The 19,782-nt window shown below is 40.2% G+C and overlaps 1 protein-coding gene across 3 annotated transcripts; it reads right to left on the bottom strand.

Moving 5' to 3' along the window:
• Positions 1-263: 263 nt before the first annotated feature.
• ppil6 (peptidylprolyl isomerase like 6) lies at positions 264-18,084 on the bottom strand. 3 transcript variants are annotated; one of them, XM_062969008.1, is made up of 8 exons: positions 17,889-18,081; positions 14,857-14,952; positions 13,060-13,248; positions 11,697-11,759; positions 9,259-9,406; positions 6,859-6,915; positions 5,846-5,981; positions 264-485 (listed from the first exon to the last, which is right to left on the bottom strand). In XM_062969008.1, the coding sequence occupies exons 1-8, from the start codon at positions 17,988-17,990 to the stop codon at positions 443-445; spliced, it is 834 nt and encodes a 277-aa protein (XP_062825078.1). In that variant the 5' UTR covers positions 17,991-18,081; the 3' UTR covers positions 264-442. The 3 variants fall into 3 exon arrangements, with proteins under 3 accessions (XP_062825078.1, XP_003215664.1, XP_062825077.1); XM_003215616.3 differs by having other exon boundaries at positions 264-489; positions 17,889-18,075; XM_062969007.1 differs by lacking the exon at positions 6,859-6,915 and having other exon boundaries at positions 264-489; positions 17,889-18,084.
• Between the last annotated feature and the right edge of the window lie 1,698 nt (positions 18,085-19,782).

Genomic DNA, 19,782 nt, shown 5'->3' with positions numbered 1-19,782 from the left:
ATGTGTGTTGGGCGGGGGGATCAAAACTGGAAGTGAGGTCTAATTATGGCTACGTGTGTTGGTTCCCTTCTTTAGGTCAAATGCGTTATTCCCAATGGAGGAAAAAATCAGTTTTTCCTGGGGGAACACTGGTATGTCAAATGGCCATCAGGTGCATAAAGAGCTTTAGGAGGTTGCAGTATACCCATTTCATCTACACATTCAACACCTCATATTCTCAAGACTGTGTTTTCCCTGAAGAGAGGGAAAGAACTTCAAGCATATAAAATGTCTTAATGATTCTTTTAATTAGTCAAACATTTTTAACGATCATAACACCTACGATTAGAAAACAATACGCAGTACAATATCTCACTAAATAAAATTAACATTCAGAGTCATGGCTCGAAAACTCCACAGTTAATAATTTTACATTCTACAACTGGCCTCTCATTGAATGTTTCTATTGCTTCCAGTTCCCGGAGAACGTGTGAGCCTTCAAGTACCTGTCTGAAGTAGAGGGGGAACAGAAACAAAGTTACACCACTTCTTCCCTCAGTTCTAAGTTCATGTCATGCTGTGGCAAGCATTTTGTTGTAGCAAAGCCACTGGTTCTCAACCTTCCTAATGCCGCAACCCCTTAATACAGTTCCTCATGTTGTGGTGACCCAAAACCATGAAATTATTTTCATTGCTACTTCATAACTAATTTTGCTACTGTTATGAATCGTAATGTAAATATCTGATACACCCAAATTTGAATACTTTTGTGGTTGGGGGGGGGGGGGGGGAGGTGATTTTGTCATTTTGGAGTTGTAGTTGCTGGGATGTATAGTTCAAAGAGCATTCGGAACTCCACCAGCAATGGAATTGAACCAAACATAGCACAGAACTCCCATGACCAACAGGAAATACTGGAAAGGTTTGATGGGCATTGATCTTGAGTTTGTGAGTTGTAGTTCACCTACATCCAGAGAGCACTGTGGACTCAAACAATGATGGCTCTGGACTAAACTTGGCACAAATTCTCAACATGCCCAAATTTGAACACTGGCCTTGACATTTGGGAATTGTAGTTGCTAGGATTTATAGTTTACCTGCAATCAAAGAGCCCCCTGAATCCCACCAACGATCTAAATGGGCCAAATTTCCCACACAGAACCCCCATGACCAACAGAAAATACTGGTCTTTGGCAACCGCTCTGAACCCCCCCCCCTCAGGGTCCCGACCCCCAGGTTGAGAAACACTGATCTAAACAGACCTAAATGGGAGATCACTTAAGAACCCATTGAATATTGCTTTGGAAGAAAGGTAGTGTAGCGGAAGCCAGACTTCCCCTCTTCTCGGCTTGTGTGTCTGTGCGGACGCAGTGGAAGTAGGAGACAGACAACTGGAGGTTTTTTCCAAAGAAAGCAGTTTACTAAAAGTTTCCTGCAGCTGCAGAGGTTCATCCCACGCACAACTAGATGCTGAAAAGGGAGAACCCCGCAGACAGGGTCGAGTGTCTATTTATACAATTCAGTGGGTTCAGTTTACGACCGCCCACATATCAAACCATTGGTGCATATTTGTGGTGCAGTATTACATTTCATTACTTTCGTTTCTCTCAAAACACATGATTTCAGGGAAACCATGTGATAACCCATCGGCTGTGTTCCTGGCCTGCTCGTACCTCCTTATATGGCCATTTCCTCCTACCCCTTCATTCCTGCCTTATTCCCCCATTTTTTTTTTTTGCGAAGCGTGTATACAAAAGCTGAAGCAAACTAAATGAGCAGACTTATGGGTCCCTCCAATCCCTTCTAGCTTGCAGCCAAGCTATCTTTTCAGTGGAAAATGAGCGCAGAATAGCATTTGTACATAGTTTCATCACCAGAGGTAAACAACACATGAGGATTAAAAATATTAATCCGGTTTTAGAAAGGACATAGTCCACAGTAGAATTCTGATCTAGCCCAGTCATTTGGCTTCTTCCGATGATGGATTAGTTGCTATGGCCAGAGGTGGCCATTCACATACATGTCCAACTTTCAGGTCTTTTCAGTCTTTGGCATAAAGTCAAACTGGGGATGTGTTTCCTCTTCCTTGATCAAAGGAATAATGTTCAGTTAATTTGAAGAAAGTCTCTTTGTCCAATCAAGTCTCTAGTCTCTAAGAATTGTCTCTGTGTAAAGAAAAGTCTGTAAAGAAAATCTCCATCTCTCACAGGGCTTTAGCTGTCATACTTAGTATACCCAGCGTGTGGGTGGGGTAGACTTAAACTGTTTTGGATTCCAAAACAGGCCTTCCAGTAATAATGCCTTATGGATCTCCATTTTTGGAAAACAGGCCTCTCAGTAACAATGCCTTATGGATCTCCAATTTAGGAACAGGAGTCCAAAAAAAAAAAGCTGAAAAAGAAAGCAGGAAGACAGTGAGAGAGAATGGGGGAGGGGGAACGGATTACCCATCTGTCGATCATCCTGTTCGGCATCACTTTTGTCTCAGCCAATCTTGTTGAAATCCCTTGTCTCTCCACGGGTGGGGCAGGTAGGCCACTATTCAGCTCCCAAACGACCCCTCCATGGCCTCTTGAGAAATGATTCCTCCATGGGCCTTCTTTCGCGATCTGCAGTAATCCTTTTTACTCTGGTCCTGCTGCAATGGTTAACTTATTTTATTCTTTGTCACATTGCCTCCGTGCTATATCCTCCTTTTGGCTTAAAAAGCAAGGTTGTTAGATGGCATATGAAAAAGTCCCTCATTGTCTCTCAAATCCGTCAAAAATCCGAATTATTTGCAATGTCCCATTACAAAAGGTCCTATCCAGGAGAGTTGGGTCAAAATAGAAAATTGTATGTTGTTGAGTTGGTCAGCCCTTACAGCCTCCAGCCTTATGCCACACTCCATCACAGCCTTAGCACTCAGCAACACCTATAGGCCCTCCCAGGCCTCTCAATAAACTTGTCTCATAGACTTCTGGGTTTATCCCATACAGGAGTTCAGGACCTGTAGCAAAAAAAACAATGAGAGGGAAAAGAAGGGGAGGGAAATACTCATCCTTCCAGGCTGTATGGCTCTTGAAGCACTCTCTCTAGTCGTTTCGCTCACATCCAAGGCAGGCCTCCTCAGAGGTTGTCCCTTTGACAACACACTCATCTGTCTTGAAATCCAACAAAATCTTTCTTCTCCGCATCTTTTTCTTTTCCTTTCCGCAAACGATTTAACAATCGTGTATCCACTTGCTGCAATGCAATCTTCCACTCCAGTCCTGCTGCAGTGTTAAACTTACTCAATTCCCCTTTTACACCGACTCGTTGAACAGCTCAAAATTTGTTAGTAACACACGTTGAAAAGCCTCCTGCCGCTTCTCAAATCTGGCAAAATCCAGGCTGGGGGCGATGGGAAAAAAAATGCCCCTATTTGCATGATCTAATGTCCCGTTTACAAAAGTCCTAGTCCTTCCTTTCCGTAACCTTTAGAAAGAGTTGGGCCAAAATCACAAAGTCCAGAATCCAAATCTCACAAAATTATTATGAAGCAACATAAGACGTAGCCAATTATATCATGTCTTTGGTTCTCAAAAGGATAACTTTTTATCACTTGGGCACTAGCTCCCTTTTTGAATAAAATGTCAATCAAAAATTTAAAAATCAATGTCAGTTCTTAATCCTTCTGTGTCAGGAATATGGGGTAAATTTTTTTTCAAAAACAAATATATATATATATATTTTCTTGCACTGCCAACTTGTGACAGTTTTCCATACAAAGTCTCTACAACCAATAACTCCTCTCCTTGTATTCCAAAGTGCTGCAAAAAAAAAAAGAACCTCCAACATTTTCCTATAACCTGTAAGGGGTTTAAAGTCTGTAGCACCATGTTCTCTAAAAACACTGAAGCATTGTTCTTTCAAAACAAGGATTTTTTTTTTCTTTTCAAGCCTAAGACCATTTTTTTTCCAAAAAAAATATCTACAGCTTCCGAATTGCTTCTGAACAAATCTACTAACATTGTTTATAACTCTTTATGCATTTTGAATTCAACACATACATCTCATTCACACAAGGTCCACAGGAATTCTGATTAGTGGTTAGTTGTTTAGATAAAGTCACACACTCTATCTCAGCTCATGAAACATTCTCACCCAGTTGTCCCAAAATAAGTCCAAAAGCAAGGATTTAAGATCCAGGTGAAAGACAGAACCCCAATATATATATATATATACACACATTTACATCATCATTTTCTTTCTTTCTTTTTTTCATATTAAATTCACATTACATTTTTACAGCGGCTTTCATTGACCTTGGCTGTCCACTGGAATTCCATTATCTTTCTCTGGGCATTTCTCCTGAGTTTTAACAAGAATAACAGGGAGTTTTTACCTTGAACTGTTGCCAAGATTTTCCCACTATCTTTTTGGCATGAGGCCCAGGTGCAAAGGAAAACTTTTTAAGAAAACAGCCTTTGTTCCTCAGAAATAACAAGGAAAAAAAAAACTTTCTGAGCCTCAACACCACTTTAACTCCCTCCCTTTTTCTCGCCTCTCTGCAGCTTGTCAGCAAAAGCAAACTAACACAGACAGACCCTCTTCGGATCAGATTTTTTCAACCGTAATAAAACATTTCTAGATATTTGTGCTCAACATTTTTTGTGTAAATCTATAGACTCATTTTTCATTTTCACTTCAATATTACCACGAAACATGCAGAACTTGAAACTCATTATTCCCCACACATAACAAAGAAATCAAACAGTTTTTTTTTCCTTTCCCCGGGAGTTGCGACTCCTCATGAGCCCTGCACGACTTGGTCTTGGGGCACCCTCACAAGTCTTGTTCTCTGGGGAATTCCTTCTACGGCTCTACTTGCAACTGAGCCGAAATTGTCTAACATACACTGTAATGGGGTGGTGGATTTGAACCCACTGCCTCCCATCCTGCCTAATAGAGGGGACTGCCTTGGACTGGGCACCTGGACACTCAACGGTGTGTGTCAGGAATAACAAGACAGAACCCCTTTATACCTCCCTGGGAACCTTTGTGTCCCCCCCGGCGCTGTTCCCTTAGTGTCTCATTTTAACCACTATACTTGCCAGATTGCTGTAGACGTCGGACCAACCTTCGCCCCTGGACTTTTCCCTGGATCCTTTTCCCTGCCTGGTTCCTTTGGAACCTCGCTGTCGTTGCGGCTCCCACCGTCGGCCGGCGTTGGCATCAGAGGCAAGTACCGCAGCCGGTCTTACAATATTCAGGGGCCCCTTCTCGTCTCACGGTAGTTGCCTCTGGCCCCCACCGCCGAGTTGGGACCGTCCCGCCAACGGGATCCGTCTCCGATCTCCTGGCCCGTCTTATTGTGGAATCACGTCGGGGTCACCAAAAATGTAGCGGAAGCCAGACTTCCCCTCTTCTCGGCTTGTGTGTCTGTGCGGACGCAGTGGAAGTAGGAGACAGACAACTGGAGGTTTTTTCCAAAGAAAGCAGTTTACTAAAAGTTTCCTGCAGCTGCAGAGGTTCATCCCACGCACAACTAGATGCTGAAAAGGGAGAACCCCGCAGACAGGGTCGAGTGTCTATTTATACAATTCAGTGGGTTCAGTTTACGACCGCCCACATATCAAACCATTGGTGCATATTTGTGGTGCAGTATTACATTTCATTACTTTCGTTTCTCTCAAAACACATGATTTCAGGGAAACCATGTGATAACCCATCGGCTGTGTTCCTGGCCTGCTCGTACCTCCTTATATGGCCATTTCCTCCTACCCCTTCATTCCTGCCTTAGTAGGATGGCACTGTACACAAATAAATAAAAAGAATGTTGCTTTTCCCCAATTTCTCAATTGCAACATTGGTACATGGACTCTGACACAGAACATAGACATACCCAAAAGCCACGTATTTTTCATTCAAGTAAGGCGCTGCTTGTAGTGTGATGTAGAACTGGGATCCATTGCTGTGACGTCCTTTGTTGACCATTCCTAAAACACCTCTTCTGTCATGGCGAACTGCAAAACTTTCATCTAAAAAACGCCAAAACAAACAGTTGGTTAAGATGTGTACAGAATGACTTTACATTTCAGTTTCCATGATTTACATTTTCTAATTTACATCTTCTCACTCGTGCCCTCGTGTGCACTGGCATCAAAGGGTTGGTCTCACTCACTCAGTGTGGCATCACCACTGTGGACCTCCTCCCATACAAGGCAGATCACAATATTGTGGCTAAAACAAAACCAACAAATATGAAAAACCAGCAGCAACTAAAATAACAGTGCATGCATGTAGCGTGTGCAGGCAAAATCATGAGATTCAAAGTGTCATCTGACCAGAGTACATGCACTTTAGAAAGTTCAAAAAGTAAATTAACATAGAATTTTAGTCCTATATATGTATATTGATAAAGTACATGACTTACAAAACCAGTATTTATGTTATTATATCTAACTGCAGATATAATTTTCTCATTTCCTTATCTTTATTCTACTTTGAATTTTCTGACTAAAAGCTGAACAAAATCAGTTACAGCTTGTGAAGAAGTCCTGAATTGCGGAGGGCTTGGCATACATAATGCTTTAAGTTGCCCCTGAGTCTCTTTCATAAATAAAATCTGATCCTTTTTTTGTGGGGAAGTGAAATTGATATAAGGCTGCAATGCAAATGAATGTTCTGGCTAATGAGCACATTTCACATGTGCAGTACAATTCTTAAGGAACAGTAAATCATATAAGAAAACATTAAATCATTCCAATTAATGAGTTAGTAGCAAGTAAATACAGTGCAGAAGTTTGTGCGTCTTCAGTCAGTCAGCCAGTAGAATATATTTTATGTTCAGAAAGTATCTTTGGCTACATCCATGAGGCGTCCTAGTTTGGTCTCACCAGCACATTTCATGCCTACCTTCAAAGATAGGTCCATATATTGACTCGCCTCCATTTCCTTTTCCTTCATGAATGTCTATATTTAAAATAAATAAGTGATTATTAACATTATTGGACTTTTGGATTATGTCCTGTTAGGATCACAACCTAATGGGGATTATGATCTATTAGGATCATAACCTATTGGGTAGCAGAATTTCAGAGGTGTTCCTTTTGTTTATTGGGTAATGGAAGATCACTGGGCACATATATAGATAAAGGTTTTCCCTGACATTTAGTCATGTCCAACTCTGGGGTTGGTGCTCATCTCATTTCTAACCCGAAGAGCTGGTGTTGTCCGTAGATGCCTCCTAGGTCATGAGGCTGGCATGACTGCATGAAGCTCCGTTACCTTCTTGATGGAGCGGTACCATTGATCTACTCACATTTGCATGTTTTTGAACTTCTAGGTTGACAGAAACTGGGGCTAATAGTTTCAGTTTCTCACTCCCCGGATATGAACTGCCGACCTTTCAGTCAGCAAGTTCAGCAGGTCAGCGATTTAACCCACTGCGCCATCAGGGGCTCCAGGCACATATATATCTTGTTTCTATTATAGCCTGGTCACACCCATTTTTGTTATTATGGTTATTGGTTTTTGTTGAACACGGTCTGGTGGAGCCTCAATGCTGCTTTTTTTCTCTTATGTTTAATTGTGTTTATATGGATTGTGGTATTTTAAAAGGTAAAGATTTCCCCTGACGTTAAGTCCAGTCATGTCTGACTCTGGGGGTTGGTGCTCATCTCCATTTCTAACCCGAAGAGCCGGTATTGTCCATAGACACCTCCAAGGTCATGTGGCCAGCATGACTGCATGGAGCGCCAATCTTCTTATTTTATTTTAGTGGTGGTTTTGTTTTAATTGATTGTTTGCTTTTATGTCTGTTGGACTTCTTGTCCCATATGTAAGCTGCCCTGAGTCCCTTCGGGGAGATGGTGGCGGGGAATAAAAATAAAGTAGTAGTAGTAGTAGTAGTTGTTGTTGTTATTATTATTATTATTATTATTATTATTATTATTATTATTTAGACTTCTTTAAAATAATGTGTTCATTTTACTCATAACTTCATGTATTTAAATATACAGGTACATTTCTTGGCAGGTAAAGCTTTAAAATATTTCAGTTTGTATCTTTAACTTATAGTCTTAAAAGTCTCTTCAAAACTATATTGCTCTGTACAGCTCTCTTTCATAACAGTCTACTTCCAAGGGACTCAAGCCTTAACTGTCTTCTAACTCCTATATGAAAATATAATTTCATGACATTAACTAACAAGAGAAGCAAGTGGCAGTTTTTCCCCAAAAATTTGCAGCCTAGTTGCTTGCAGATTTGTTTGCGTAGCCAGTGGTTATTTTCTTAAGTCTGTCTCCATCTGACCAAAATACTTCCCCACAATACTGTCTTTATAAAAAGCTTCTATATGTTTCACCCTGATACCATGATTTATTATCTTTTTTAAAAAACATTCCTGTTCAAACGCATTCTCCCTTTTCCCAGTGAGAAATAAAAATACATTTGGGCCTCCATATCCATAAATTCAACCTGCCACAACTTGAAACCTTGATTTAGTTACATTATATCAAGAGACACAATTTTAATATGTCATTGTATAAATTGGGACTTGAATATCCAAGAATTTTGGTTTTCCATGGTGGGTCCTAGAACCTAGCAGAAGGGATCACTAACAAACAAATAATATCTTTGGGTCTTAGGCACTCATCCAAAACCCTTCTGTAAAGCAGCTCTATTTTCTTTAACAACAAACAAGAACAAAACAACAACAACAACAACAACAACAACAACAACAACAACAACAACAACAACACTTTATTTATACCCGCCACCATCTCCCAATAGGGACTCAGGCGGCTTACAATGCAAGGAAAATCTGAGCATATATCTGTTGCAAATCAGGAGGAGACTCCATTCAAGGTTGCTGTAAAACACTAGCATGGTCTATTTTTAAGATTTCAAAGGGAGAACTACCTTAACCTACTGCACAATGTTACTACTGAATGTATATTACTATTATGTCAAAGGCCTGTTCCACACAGCTGAATAAAACCCCACATTATCTGCTTTGAACTGGAATATATGGCAGTGTGGATTCGGTTAACCCAGTTCGAAGCAGATATTGTGCAGTTTTCTTCCTTGATATTCTGGGTTATATGCCTGTATGAAAAGGCCCAAAGTCTATTTTTTATTTTGATGACAGGTGTGGAGAACACAATAATGTATATTGACTAGGGGACACCGAAGCCTAAGCAGAGTCCATAGGATTCTGGTAAGTCAATGTTTATGTAATGTCCTTTGATTCAGCGCAGTTGGGATTAAAAACCACAATTAGGCCTTGTCACATAAACAGGCTTCTGCACCCACCTCCTCCTTGAATCCAGCCATTTTTGACAATGCGGTGAAAGATAGAATCTTGGTAAGTGAGCACCTTCCCAGTCTCAGCGTTCGCTTTCTCCCCTGTACACAAACATTTGAAATTCCTACATGTCCTGGGGCAGATATCAGAAAAGAGCTGTAAAACGGAGAGAGGAGGAATGCAGTAAGTTTCCACAAGATCAGTCAGAAGAAACTGCCTCATTATATCTGTTGGGAGAGTAGCACTGCATGAACTAAATATATTAGAAAATCTCTGTGCATATCGCATACACCATTTCAGACTTTCAGACTTTTAAAAAGCAAGCTTCTGGTGCCCATGTCTGAAGGTAATAATTTTGAAATGTGAAGAAAGAATCTGCAAGAGATTCAAATGCAGGCCCTCCAGCTGTCAAAGGAATTACAGTATATGCATTTTTGTCACCTCCATGATAACTCACAGTCACTTGCATAATGTTTTTGTGCATTTCATTTGGCCTACTATTTTGTGGATTTTGTATTTGGTTGTAAATTACTTTCCTGCTTCAGTTCAAATGTTCATGACCCTTTTCAACTACCAATATCCAGCAATAAACAAAACAGGAAAGAGGGTTTTCCAGGAACAATTTTCCTGATACTCTCTCTGCTGTCTTTAAGGAGACAATGCCTTTTCTATTACTAAGACCTTTTGTTTGACATTTGCTCTGAAATACAATCTACAGCAGATGGTATTCCTTGCCAGTTTCCCGTCCAAGTAATAACCTGGTCTTCCCAGCTTCCAAGAGCAAAAATACCCTTTCCCCCCGAAAATAAGACATCCCCGAAAAATAAGACCTAGTAGAAGTTTTGCTGAATTGCTAAATATAAGGCCTCCCCCGAAAGTAAGACCTAGCACCGTTTGTGTTTGGAAGCATGCCCACTGAACAGAACACCAGAGCATGCAGGTTTGGTAAATGTACGTACCATAGATTGTTGTACATGGAAATAATGGTAGTAACAAGAAATTCTTGATAGGATACAGAGTTTGTCTGGTTATATTGGTTTGTGATGACAACTACTGTACAGTATATAATAAATGTTCATTTTTTGTTCAACAATAAATGTGAATTTTTCTTCATGGAAAAATAAGACATCCCCTGAAAATAAGACCTAGTGCATCTTTGGGAGCAAAAATTAATATAAGACACTGTCTTATTTTCGGGGAAACATGGTAGTAAGGCCTGGAGGCATTTAATTAATTCATCAAATCTGTGTAGATCAGTGGTTCCCAACCTGGGGTTCCCAGATGTTTTTGGCCTACAACTTCCAGAAATCCCAACCAGTTTACCAGCTGGGTTGTTGTATGTTTTCCGGGCTGTATGACCATGATCTAGAAGTATTCTCTCCTGACGTTTCGCCCACATCTATGGCAACCTCTGAGGATGCCTCACAACCTCTGAGGATGCCTGCCATAGATGTGGGCGAAACGTCAGGAGAGAATACTTCTAGAACATGGCCATACAGCCCAGAAAACATACAACAACCCTGTGGTCCCGGCCATGAAAGCCTTTGACAACACAGTTTACCAGCTGTTAGGATTTCTGGGAGTTGAAGGCCAAAAACATCTGGGGACCCCAGGTTGAGAACCATTGGTATAGATGTTCATAGGTGGGGGAGGAACCATAGTTCTTAATTTAAATAAGTTGTAAGTCAACATGGCTTGAGGCATTCCAAGTTTTAAAACATTTTCCTGTTCCACTAAAAGTGGGAAGGAGTGCCTTGCTCCATGTCAACCTCTGGTGTAAATTTACACTATTAATGGGGGCTGGGGATGACAGCTATGAAACACAAGTGCTGCTTCCACATTACGTATGACTACACCCCACTTTAATAATTTCACTGTCATTATTTTGCCACCAGAACTGAATGCCCTTACCAGTGTGTTCTGCTTCTTGGCCATATATCTTTTGGCATCACAACTCTCACGAAGCTTACTTATTATGATACAGTGCGGCTTCCCAGTTTAACAGCTGTCTCCTTCTTTTATCAAGCCATTTTTGATTTTGCAGCGAAAGATAATATTCCCAACATTGTTATTTTTTTATTGTTGTTAACTGCTCTCAAGTCAACCTCAACACAAGGCAACCCTATTAATGAGAGGTCTCCAAATCTCTTTGTTATCAGCAGTCCAAGTCTTGTAAACTCAAGGCTGCGGCTTCCTTGACTGACTCTATCCCCATGTAATGCGATTTCCCTTTTCTCTTTCTCCTTTTGCCATGTTTTCTACCTTAGCAAGCATAGAATCCAAGTTAGCATAGGACCCATCAAATTCTATACTCCCTCAGTAGTGTAAGTTTTTGAGTGTAAGTTTATGTCCTCCAGCATTTGAAAATTCATTTTAAACAAGTAACATTGCTCTTCTTTAGGGCAAATCTCAAATGCCAAGGTTTGATTGCTCTGGTTCAACTTACCTCAATCAGCAGTTTTCCAATGGTCACCTCCTGAATCGCTATCTCCAGATATACAAATATGTGCTGCCAAGATAACAAGCCCGGAGGTCAAAGTAGAATACACCAAATCATTAAATAAAGACTTCTCCCTTCTGACAATTAGTCATGCTTCAGAAGGTAAAGGACTGAATTCCAATGAGCAAGAAAACAACTAGTTTGTCCTGTACTTCACTCTGCTGCTGTTTTGCAAAGTTGTTTTCAATACCCTTGTTATTAACAAATATGCAAAAAAAGAAAGAAAGAAAAAGACTTCATCTGGATTATTAACATTACTTTTCTTGTTCTGATTACACATTTATAAACTGCCTGTTGTAATTAAAATTAAACCTAGTGTCCAAACATCTTCACAAACTCTTAAGAAAGACAAAAATTACGATTTAAGAGGGATTTTATCATATGACTTGGAAACTCAAGGTGGCATGCAGAGTGTACCCAGACTGTTTTGAACGCTATACCTGCTCAGCTTTGACAAGGGACCCTTCCACACAGCCATATAACCAGAATATCAAGGCAGATAATCCACAATATCTGCTTTGAACTGGATTGTCTGAGTCCACACTGCCATAAATTCCAGTTCACAGCTTTTATTCAGCTGTGTGGAAGGGGTCAAGGCTATGATATGTGCATTAAAAATATGCTCTGGATTTTGACATATGCAATGGACTTCATTGGATCCCCAAGTGAATGTCAGATGTTGAAAGTCCTATATATTAACAATCTGCTACAGTAAGTAAATCAAAATGTGTACAATGTCTGGGACAAACATCCTATGATGATGCAAAAATAAAGTTCAAGCATCCGTTATCCAAAATACTTGACACCTAAAGTATTCTGTATTTTAGATTATTTTTGGATATTGGAATGCTTGTATATAGATGGGATGCAAGTGTATAAGACATAGAGTATATGAAATACTATTTTTTCCATTTATTGCATATCTTATATACACGTAGCCTGAAGGTAATTTTATACACAATATCTTTGTGCATAAAACTAAGTTTGTGTACACTGAACCATCAGAAAACAAAGATGTCTCCCTGTGGGCAATTTTGGATTCTGGATGCCTGCTTCTCATTTCATCTTGCCACAGTTTAATGGGGTGTCAGGCAAACTGACTAATTCTATTCTTCAAATCAGGATTAAGAGTGGGATTGCAAAAGGGTTAGTGCTTATCAAAGTTTGCCTGATTTTGATATCACAGCAAATAATAGACAAAGAAGTTGGATGTGCATGTCTGCAATGTTGGCAGAATGAAGACACATTTCAAAGGAGACGATACAGTAGCCATTTTTTTGTCAACATTGTTTGAAAATCAAGATCCTACCTTCTTGTTTCTCATGTATTTAGTGAGAAAATCCTGTGTAATGGCTTCATAAAGTGCTTCTGATTTAAAGTCTTTATAATCCCAAACATCATAAGCCCACTTGAGTAACATCTTCTCATCTCCAAGGAGCTGGCCATCAACAAAACACATTACGTTGGAAGCATACTCCCATGTTTCTCCTCTCAGCTCCTGTGATGAGAAGGCCAAATGCCAAGTCAATACACATTTAATCATAAAGCAAGATATTCCAGATAAAGATTTTACAGCAATGGGAGCAATAACAATGCAGAGAAGGAGATATCTGAAAAAATGAGACGCATTTCCACTGTGAAGGGCAGACACTTGCAGACGTTCCCTGAGCACTCCAAGGTCAAGATCCTACATTAGGGATTTTGTTGGAGTTATGCATTAATTCTGAGGCACAACAGTATTATGCAACTATACCAGCACAATGGATATCCAGCTATATGCCTAATCAAATGCAAATATGGATATGGGTACAATGGCACTGAATGTGCAATTCTACTTTAAATTAATATAGTTGGTCAATCACTTCCATAAGGAAACTTATATACATGCAAGACAATGACTGTATTCAGGACCAAGCATGTGTATTTGACTGCCCTAAAATCAGATTGCCCATTTGATTTCTACACTTGGAAATATTCCTATAGTCTGCTCCTGGGAAGCACTGCACTTTTGTCTTTTTGGATTCAGACAGCAGTATCATATTATTAATGTGCTTCCGGCAATATTTCTCACAAGAGCTGGATAGTTTGGATATATGTAATAAGGAAAATAGAACACTTCAGGGCTGGCTCATAAGCCAAGATGTCAGCACCTCAGTCTGCAGGTAAAGTTTGTTGTCTTAAGCGCAAGACTATTGTGTCTATCAGTGAGGAAAGCAGGGGTCTCATGGACCTTTTTGGAACTAAAGACCACGAATCTACTTTCAAGCAAATATGCACAGGTTAAACTCTGTAAATCTTTAGTAGTAAATGTCCTAATGTGCTGTTAATGATAGCATTTTTAAAACTGCTCGTGTTTGTTGGAAAAACCTAAAGAGCAAAGGAAGGAAGGAGATAAGTAGAGATAATGGAATTTGGCTTCACAATGTCACTGTGTTCAAAAGCACTGACAATTGTTGTTTGCTCTGTTGGAGCATCTAAGTCCAGCTTGCAAGCTTTAGCATATGGATGTCCCTCACCCTTTTATGACCTGCTCTTTTGGCCATTTCAAATTATTCCTAGGACCCATATGGTTTGTGGTCTTCATATTTGCATGACATTTTTGCAAACATGAGCTGTTTCTTTCTCGCAATCAATTTGGATCCTTCTTGTGGTCAGTACATTATACCGTAGTAGTTTGTGGTGCATCTTTTGTCTTATATAATACAGTATTTGTTCTTAAATGTATGAGTTCTGCATTTAACCATTTTTGATGATGATGATAATTATGTTTTTTATACCCCTTTCTTCTCTCCACAAGGAGACTCAAAGAGGCTTTTTGACAGTTGTCTGGTCTGTAATCCACCAAGTTATACTTTGAGAGCCTCAAGCAAAAACTATCTATCATAATGTTAGAAAAAATAAACACTTATGTGGAATAGAAACTATTTTTGTGCTTAAGCAACATGTTTATACTCAGTATTATACAAATTTATAAATTAAATCTGAACAAGCCATTTGCCTGCAACCATTCAAGGTAGAAACTGCCTGTCACCATTCAAGGAAAGGTAAAAATCTCACTCATTCAGAACAGTTTACTTTTTTTTAGAAGTAGGAAAGTAAGGCGTACTTTCTTTTTCTCCTGTAGATATTCATCCCACGCAAATTGCAGCATTGGAAGTATTTTAGGTTCTGCTATTTTGGTTGGAAAATTTCTCCTCAGAGCCTAGATATTCAAGAAAAGAAAATTATTAAAATGCAAAGTACATATCAACTGATATTTTGTAATATTGCTCTCAAACTACATGTTCTTCCTTCATGTAGTAGTGGGTGGAGAATGGCTGAGAATCATAATATCTTAGAGCTTTTTTTTCCATGTCAGGAGGACGCCCAGATATTTTTTTAATGTTTTTACCATCCTTGTGGGAGGCTTCTCTCATGTCACTGCATGGAGCGGGAGCTGACAGAGGGAGCTCACCCACGCTCTCCTTGGGTTGAATTTGAACTGGCAACCTTAAGGTCAGCAACCCAAACTTAAAGTCATCAGTCCTGCTGGCACAAGGGTTTCACTCACTGCGCCATCAGGGGCTCTATCTTAGAGCTGAAAGGAAATACAAGGGCCATCGAATGCAATCCCCTGCCATGGTGCAAGAGACAACTAAAACACTCCTGAAAGATGCTCATCCAAATTCTATTTAAAGATCTCCAAATATGGAGAGTCCACTATCCTTTGAAGCAGCCAGACACGTTTCATAGTCAACAAGTTCTTTCTAATGTTCAGATGGAATTTTCTTTCTTTTCATTTGAATCTATTTGTGTGTACAGGAAGCCCCCAAGTTACAAACTTCTGATTTACAAATGGCTCACAGTTAAGAGTAGTGGTGAAACAACAGAAAGTAAGATAAATCTACCCCTCGGAAGAGAAATTCACTCCTGAAAGAGTTATTCTCATGAGGAAAAGGTGTCTCTACTGAAGCTTTATCTCCAATCCTTGTTTCCACAACAAGGCAAATGTTTCAAAATCCAATAATCACAGGGACAGAAAGTGAAGTGTAATCTTCTGAACGGGCACAGACAGCAAAACAAATACCACAGGGGTGTTAACCATTCCCTGTGCCATCCATTGCTAATATACACATATTTTTGACTGGAGTTACACTTAAAAATGTACCTGTTGCAACTTACATACAAATTGAGCTTAAACCTACAAAACCTATCTCATTCATAACTTGGGGACTGCCTGTTAATCTAGTTTCTGCAGCAGCGGCAAACAAGCTGCCTCCGTCTTCTATATGGCATCCTGTGAGGTAGGTAAAGTTGGCTATTATACCATCTCTCAGTCTTTTCTCTTCAACATCCTGTTCCCTAATTCATTCCTTGGTTTCTAAATACTTGATTATCTTTATTGCTCTTCTCTGAAAATATTTCAACTTGTTGATATCCTTGTTTGGTGGCACCATGTGCACCCTGCTCTGTGCACAGCTGACCTGCCTCCTTGCCACAGTTAAGCTGTCCCCTGCTATGCATGGGCAAAAGTCATTAATCCCACAACATTCCCATTACCTACCGTGCAGTGTGTTTATCCTGCTTCTGTGACATTATGCCAGCACTGAGGTAACATTAGAGGGCAGGAATCTGAGGTTAGGGATTTAGGACTCCCATGAAAGTGAAAAAAAAATGAATAATAACATAGCTGTTTTTTAACACCACTCTAGGAATTTCTAGTTCTTCCAGCATCTTCTGTTGGATTTTTTGTGTTTGTCAGGAGCGACTTGAGAAACTTCAAGTCACTTCTGGAGTGAGAGAATTGGCCTTCTGCAAGGATGTTACTTGGGACACCTGGATGTTTTTGATGTTTTACCATCCTTGTGGAAGGCTTCTCTTATGCTCCTGCATGGGGAGCTGGAGCTGACATAGGGAGCTCATCCGTGCTCTCCCTGGATTCAAACCGGCAACCTTCCAGTCAGCAACTCAACCTTCAGGTCAGCAGTCCTGTTGGCACAAGGGTTTAACCCATTGTACTACCAGGGGCTCCTGTTGGATGCTGAATATAAAATCACATTGGAAGAAGTAGAGATTCCCAGAGAAGTGTTCTCTTCAGAAACCTCTAAGTCCATCAGCAAGACTGGAGGAAGACGACTATAGAGTCACCTCGACGGACCTAGAGATTCCTAGAGAGTACATTTTTTAATTAAATCCGCTAATAAACAGATGTGCAAGTCAAAACCACTAATGTGGAGAGATAACTGTACTATTCAGTCAGGATCTGAATGGAGTATCTGGTAGAGCAGTAAGAGTGTTTGATAATGGTTAGAAGATGTTTAGAATTGTTATGTTTGGTTATTCCATTTTTTATTTTTTTAAACTATATTTTAAAAATCTATCCAGACAGTATCTGACTTTAATTCAAAAACTGCAACAAAACATCTGTAATGCAATGGGCATATAGTCCATATAAATACGAGATTATAAAATAGAACATCAGATGACGATATCAAGAGGCTTCTACTGCTATTCTATACTGTTGCATTAAAGTAATGTGACACCTCTTTAACTGTCATGGCTTAATGCTGTGGAGTCATGCAGTTGTAGTTAACATCTTTATCCTTCCCTGTCAAGTAGTGCCTTGCTAAACTACAAATACCAAGATTTCATAGCATTGAGCCATGCCAGTTAAAGTAGAGGAGCCCCCAGTCGTACAATGGGTTAAACCAGTGGTTCTCAACCAAGTTGTTTTGGACTTCAACTCTCAGAAATCCTAACAACTGGTAAACTGGGTGGGATTTCTGAGAGTTGTAGGCCAAAACATCAGGGGACCCACAGGTTGAGAACCACTGGGTTAAACCCTTGTGCCAGCAGGACTGATGACCGACAGTTCAGTGGTTCGAATCCAATAAGAGCATGGATGAGCTCCCTCTGTCAGCTCAAGCTCCATGCGGGGACATGAGAGAATCCTCCCACAAGGATGGTTAAACATCAAAACATCCAGGTGTCCCCTGGGTAACATCATTGCAGACAGCAAATTCTCTCACACCAGAAGTGACTTGCAGTTTCTCAAGTCACTCCTGACACGGAAAAATAGTTAAAGTGGTATCAAACTGCATTAATTCTACAGTGGAGATGCACCCATAGTTGCTAGAAGAGAGGCCTGCAGCACGTTACCTCTGCGGCATATGCTGCCATGTGAAAGGCCGGTTCGGTGAGGAGCCCTGCAACTTCCACCTCTTGCAGCCCCAGAGGGGCCATGGCATTCCTGGCCCACATTCTCCGCAAGGGTTTTCCCTCTCCTCTCTTTTCCTTGCTGCTGTTTCACTTGTCTCATCCATGTCATCGAGGAAAAGAACACAAACAATGCCATTCACCGTGGCAACTCCAATGGGATGCAAGCGTTCTGCATAACACTGAGATTTGCTGGCTTGCGATTGGCTCTTGGTTTCTTTTGCATTCACACAACAAATGTAATCACATTGTGTGTATATATGATTTTAACATGGCCGAGATGTTCTCAATTATTCATCATCTCCATACTCATTAAGCAATTGTAATCCTAGCCTTCCTTTCCCCCCTCAGCTGCTTAAGCGGAAAGGGCCTGAGGCTGTGAGGAATGGTGGGAGTAGAAGTCCAAAACACCTGGAGGGAGGGCCCAAGTTTGCCCATGCCTGATCTACACTGTAGAATGAACCCAGTTTGACACCACTTTTAACTGCCATGGTTTAATGCTATAGAATCCAGGGCTTCAAAACCTATAGACAATGTAACGCACTACTCAATAACATGAAACAGTAAGATCTAAAAACAGCACAAAGTTACCCTTCAAGTCATTTAGAAACCTAGCAGAACAACACCATTTTTAAATTGTTTGCCTAGAACTATACAAGGAACTATACAAGGAAGCATTGACGGAAATGAGCATTCTAAAAATCTCACACACACAAGTATTGCAGATAACACAATCTCTTAAGAAAAGCATATAGGCATTTATGAAAACCCAGCTTATGCTGTACTCTGTTGCATGTAAATTCTAATCCTAGCTCTAATCTAAGAAGCACTGATTTCCACATTGTCTACGTGGAAATGGAAAGGAAAAGTTCTATGGATTTAAAAAGGGAAATTATTTATGTGCACCTTTAAATAAATAAATAAATAAATATTTTAAAAAAATCTTTATTTGTACCCTGCCACCATCTCCCCGGGGGGACTCAGTGCAGTTCGCAGAAGCAGTATAGTGCCACATAAATCACAGTACAAACTATACAGATATGCAAGTATAACTATATAACATAAGCATAAAAAACATCAATACATATAAAACCCCAGGAAAAATGTAAGAATTATAAAATTTCCTAAAATGCAGTAAAACATGCAAATAGCTAGCTATCTGCAAAACAAGGTGTGACGTGACATAGTCGGCGGGTCATCAGGCTGACTAGATTACACAGGCTCAAAGGCCTTTCCAAAGAGCTACGTTTTTAAACTTGCCCAAAAGGCTTGAAGGGTGGGGGCTAGACTAATTTCTTTAGACAGGGTATTCCAGAGCCGGGGAGCCACCATTGAGAAGGCTCTCTCTCTCGTCCCCACCAACCGTATTTGAGATGGTGGTGGAACCAAGAGAAGGGCTTCCTCAGCAGATCTCAATGCCCGCGCCGGTTTGTAAAAGGAGATGTGGTCTCGAAGATAGGTTGGACCTAAAGCGTATAAATAAACTGTTCTTGTAACTATGTGGCACAGGTTTCTCCTGCAGTAACAAAAAAAAATCTCATTGATTGAAAGCATACTTATTTATTTTACATTATGCCTGCAAAACATACAATATTTCTAGTTTTAGTCTCCAGAAAACCTTTTATTGAGCAGATATACTGCTCATTAAGCAGGTTTAAGGCATGAATGAGAAACTTCCAGCCCTCCGGATGTTCATAATCTTGGTGTTCAATTCTGCAACATCTGGAGGGGCTCACATACCTCAGTCCTGCTTTAAGGTGAGATACTATGCACAAAGAAAGTAGGTTGGGTTTATATGAAAGCCAACTAGGCTCCTTGATCCCGATTTATTTAGGGC

The sequence above is a fragment of the Anolis carolinensis genome, chromosome 1, assembly GCF_035594765.1.
Source record: "Anolis carolinensis isolate JA03-04 chromosome 1, rAnoCar3.1.pri, whole genome shotgun sequence".
Lineage (NCBI taxonomy): Eukaryota > Metazoa > Chordata > Lepidosauria > Squamata > Dactyloidae > Anolis > Anolis carolinensis.
Note: the sequence above shows the minus strand (reverse complement) of the source record. Positions and strands in the feature narration are given on the sequence as shown.

Excerpts from the sequence above, each read along its gene's own strand:
- ppil6 (XM_003215616.3), bottom strand. The coding sequence starts at position 17,990 with ATGTGGGCCAGGAATGCCATGGCCCCTCTGGGGCTGCAAGAGGTGGAA. Across the intron at positions 14,953-17,888 it reads TGGCAGCATATGCCGCAGAG|GCTCTGAGGAGAAATTTTCC; the intron begins GTAACGTGCTGC and ends TTGAATATCTAG. Across the intron at positions 11,760-13,059 it reads AATACATGAGAAACAAGAAG|CACATATTTGTATATCTGGA; the intron begins GTAGGATCTTGA and ends TTATCTTGGCAG.